Raw genomic sequence first — 4,732 nt, forward strand, 5'->3', positions numbered from 1 at the left:
ATATATATATATAGATACATATATATATATATATATATGTATATATATATATGTATATATATATATATATATACATACACACACATATACAATTCCCAAATATTCAATAATAATTATATATTTTCAATAGTGTTTACGCTTTAATTAACAAAAAAATTTTCACATACATTTTTTTCTTCATCATGTACAGCTAAAAAAGATATATATTTAGCGTATGTAATAACCTATGTGTGTAATAAACCTATGTGTTCTGCAAGAAACCGAAGAAGTTAACAAAGGAGAGCTCAAATCAGAGTGTGTATTAAAAAACTAAGATCAAAATCAAACATACCGAGAACACGCCATGAAGTCGCACGGGATTTTATCCCAGTCACGTGTTATTCATCCTTAACCAGCCGATCTGTCAGTCAAGCAGACAGAGCAGTCGTCAGACTGGCAGTCGGTGACACGTTTCGTACAGAGTTCGGTGCAAATACACGCGCACTCCGCGTTCTATTAAGAGCGAGGCACGAAAAGGCTAGACGACACGAGGTGACATCGAGATGGGTGACACGACATGGCCCTGCGCTTAGCCCGCCTCAGTCTTACAACGACGACAGCTATGCGCACCTCTTCGGTCCGAACATCTCTCATTGCGTGATAGACATGCTAAACGTTTTTATTTCAATCTTCATATGTTCATTGTGTCTCGATGAGAAACTCGAGAATCGTGTACAGAGTTAACTTAATCATCATTATATATACTGAGAAAAATGGTTTGATTGAAAATGAACAAACTAGAAGATTCTGATTAAATCAGAATTCTAATTATCTCAGCAAGAATTTTTTGATTAAATTTATTAGAAAATTTTCTGGTTAAATTTATTAAATTTCTAGTGTAGATTACGAAATTTTGATTGATATAATCAGAATCTTCTGATTTGTCCATTTTCAAACATTTACGAAAAATTTATAATATTTATAAAAAAATCTACGTTTTATATATTATAGCAATGGTGATTTCTCTACTGTTCGGATTAAGTAATTATTTATTAGATATTATTAGATATAAAACATTAAGTAATTATTAGATAAAATGTTTAGGTAAACATAAAAAATAAATAACGATATATCTTCTTATTTTTTCTTCTAGTTTATTACATAAATTTGCATATTTAAAGCGATGTAATTATTATTGATTGATAATTATGCATAATTATACTGCAGCAAATATTATGAGTGACATAGTGTGATTGGCTAACAACATAAATAATTATCGCTAACTAGATGATTTTATAAGATTTAGAAATAAATATATGTATAATGTTGCTTAATCAACTTTCTGATTAAATTTACATATACATAATTAATTACTTACTCTTTTGCTTATATAAGTACGTTTATAATAATTGTATCTTGTTTTTCTGATCAATTATTTTCCGAAGAAAGTAAAATTTTGGAATTATAAAAGAGAATCTTCCGCATCCTCATAGGGATGAATTGACAAATGAATGTGCGAATGCTCCCATTGCATCTGTTTAAGATTCAATGTGATTACGAAATTTATTACTGAGAGATATATAACGCAAGTCATGCGTATGATTACGGAAATTCAAGTTACAATAACATATTGGCTTGTACTCCCCTCAATGCTTTAGAATTTATAGTGCGAGAATAACTACTGAGATCGCGCCAGATAGAATCTAAATGCTAATTAAACAGGTGTGCCTGACATGCGTGAAATTTAATCGGGTCAGCGATTACCGCGGTACTTTAATACATCAAAAGATATCATTAAAAATAGTAAATCACGAGTACATCAAAGATAAAATAATATTCAATAATTTAACACACACAACGCGCGCATACACACACACACACATACAATTATATCATTGTGAGATTACTTTCATTGACTATGATTACTCCTGCGCATGTTCTTTAGGGATGATAAAAACTCTGAACCTGTTATAGACATCAAGCAAAGCGTTGTGAGCGTATCGGGATCTCTCTTGTGGTATTAGTTGGAATTAACATGGCGCGCCTAAGAAACATATTTCAATCGTATATGAGCATCGTTGAGAGCTTTCTCACTAGCCTTCATCGAGTACATTCCTTTACATATCAACGTATATTGTATGAATGTCGACAAGATACCAATAGTACAATTTATCACCAGAAAAGATGAAAAAGCATGTTTTAAAAAATATTTATTCTCTTATAATTTCATATTTTATAATTTTAACAAAGCAAAAGAAAGAGAAAGAGATATATGGTTATGTTGAAAAGGTTACCGGAATGCAAATATATGTACAATGAGACAATAAAAAGATATTAATGAATTTTGAAGTGTGTGATAATTAATTTAATGAAAAAGTTAATGAAAAATATGAGAATTAATTAAAAAAATTTTTTAAATAAAAAACTAAAAGTTTATAGAATTTTTTTTATTGCCAAATTATTTTTAGTTAGCGAACAGGAGTATTCTATAATAATGCGAGTGACACCGAAAAAGAAATTCCGTTTGTCTGTTACAAAACGGGTAGGTGCGCTGGATAAACGATATGCAGACCGAACGAGTCCGTGTCCAGACAACCAGAACACTATTTATTAAAAAGTCAGGCCACACGACCCAGCGACGTGTTACATCGGGAGGAAAGCGATAACACCGGACGAAGGGTCCTGTCATTAAGCCCGGTAGGAGCTTCGTTGTTCAACGCTCGTTGGTTGCCGTCCTCTGCGAAAATGCTTTTCACTCTCGTGAAAGTGCCCAGTTCGTGCTGTTCAAAGTCGTGGAACGAATCTTTAAACGTACTGTTATCAATGTTATGCGTAAACGCTCGAAATACGGGATAATCACACATGCAAAAGAGCTACTTTCGGAACAATGGGAAATATTTATTGGTATATAGGAGAACATTCTTGTTCTTGTTCTTTTTCTCTTCTTCTTCGACTTATCATTTTATTTTTTTTCTCTTATGCACATACACAAATACGAATCAGTAGATTTAAATGATTTATTTATTCCGCGATTACTACTACTTCTTACTTAGTTACGTCTTTTTATTTGGACTATTTTCGTCAATTTCTTCCTCTTGTTTCACACTATTAATAGCTATCTATTATAGCTGTAAATGAGCCGACTCTTTAATATCCGCAATGACCCATGTTCACAATGAACCTGACAACATACGAACAAATGCACCTTTACACGCATATAACACCTGCTATAATAACGAACCGAAGTCTAGTGCGGAAGAAGGGTAGAAATTAATATATATAGTATAATGACTACATCAAAATATGATACGAATGCTATACGGAAATTACAAATATTTCAAAAAATAAAATTATAATGTAATGAAGAACCATTTACATCAATAAAAAAAAAATGTTATTTCTCACATTATTGTATATATTATTTATATAAAATATATTTATTATCTTTTAATTTTTAGAATGGTAATGTGGTTTTGTATTTGACGTAATGTAATAATGTTAAATTACCATCTTAGATTTAAAATAATCTACATAACGATATATCAAATTAAGATTGTATCAATTTAATATAATGAAGATTCATGCGACGATTATATCATATACTGTAAGTGACATTGAGACTAAGTCAAAACTCATTTCTAGTGTTGTTCAATGCAGTCAAAGATAATTTTTGCAAGTAGAGGTATAACAGGCGAAGTATCGTAATAATAGCGTTGCAAAATTATTTATGGCCGAGGCGTGCAAAGCAAATAGGTAAAACAGCTGCCAAGTTGACCAGTTCGCAATCTAGTAGCACTGGCGCAGGCATTAACCACAACTCGTTGAAATAATTAACGAGGTCGTCACGCGTTGCACGCGCTTGGACTTTTAGTAACATATACGCATCGCCTGTGCTTTTTATTCAATCTTTCGCACTTTTCCACTCGTGATCTGTCCGTGATAAGATCCACGGTTTAAAAAACATGATTTATTTCAAACATTACACTTTGTGCATATCAAGTATTATTTAAAGATATTTGACACGCGCAGCGTTTGCGAGGAATGAATGTAACAATTGTAATTTATCTTTGTCACTTTGGCAGTTCTTTCTATAAAGATTACATTTATCTATAAAGATATGTCATCTACATTTGTACATATTCTTGTCATGAAATGATGAAAACTCTTGGTTTCTAGGCACGGTGAACGCGAACGGTGAGACGAAACGACAAAGGACCTCGTACACCAGGTATCAGACGCTAGAGCTGGAGAAAGAGTTTCACTTCAATCGCTATCTGACAAGGCGGCGTCGCATTGAGATCGCGCATGCTCTCTGTCTCACGGAACGTCAGATAAAGATCTGGTTCCAGAATCGGCGTATGAAGTGGAAGAAGGAGCACAAGATGGCGAGCATGAACATCGTGCCGTACCACATGTCGCCGTACGGGCACCCTTACCAGTTCGCGCCCCACCCCGGCCAGTTCGCTCACTTGGCCACATAGGACGAGTTCTCGCCCGCCGAGCTCGGAGCACACGCTGTCCGGTTCCCCGGGATGTACGGCGAGCAGAACTTCTAAAAGGCTTTTTCCGCCTTGGACCCCGCGCTACGTCACGACGCTGTCACTTGTGACTTGGCGGGGTCGAGGGGGACTTCACTTCCAGTAGGACACATGGTGCGTTCCGCTGATTCCGCAATGCCGATGAATTGGATTGTCGCCTGAGAAACGAGAGATCGTATCCTTCTTTCGCAGATCAATAAAGTACTTAAATTATT

At 34.5% G+C, this 4,732-nt stretch overlaps 1 protein-coding gene across 1 annotated transcript in view; it reads left to right on the plus strand.

Annotated features, from left to right (window-relative positions):
• Positions 1-4,460, plus strand: part of LOC105617533 (homeotic protein Sex combs reduced) — a 20,133-nt gene extending 15,673 nt beyond the window's left edge. The window contains exon 2 of the mRNA XM_012199088.1: positions 4,156-4,460. Within this exon, the coding sequence (XP_012054478.1) occupies positions 4,156-4,460 (305 nt within the window). The remainder of the gene's footprint in view (positions 1-4,155) is intronic.
• Positions 4,461-4,732: the final 272 nt, after the last annotated feature.

This window comes from Atta cephalotes (assembly GCF_000143395.1).
Source record: "Atta cephalotes unplaced genomic scaffold scaffold00013, whole genome shotgun sequence".
NCBI classification, from domain to species: domain Eukaryota; kingdom Metazoa; phylum Arthropoda; class Insecta; order Hymenoptera; family Formicidae; genus Atta; species Atta cephalotes.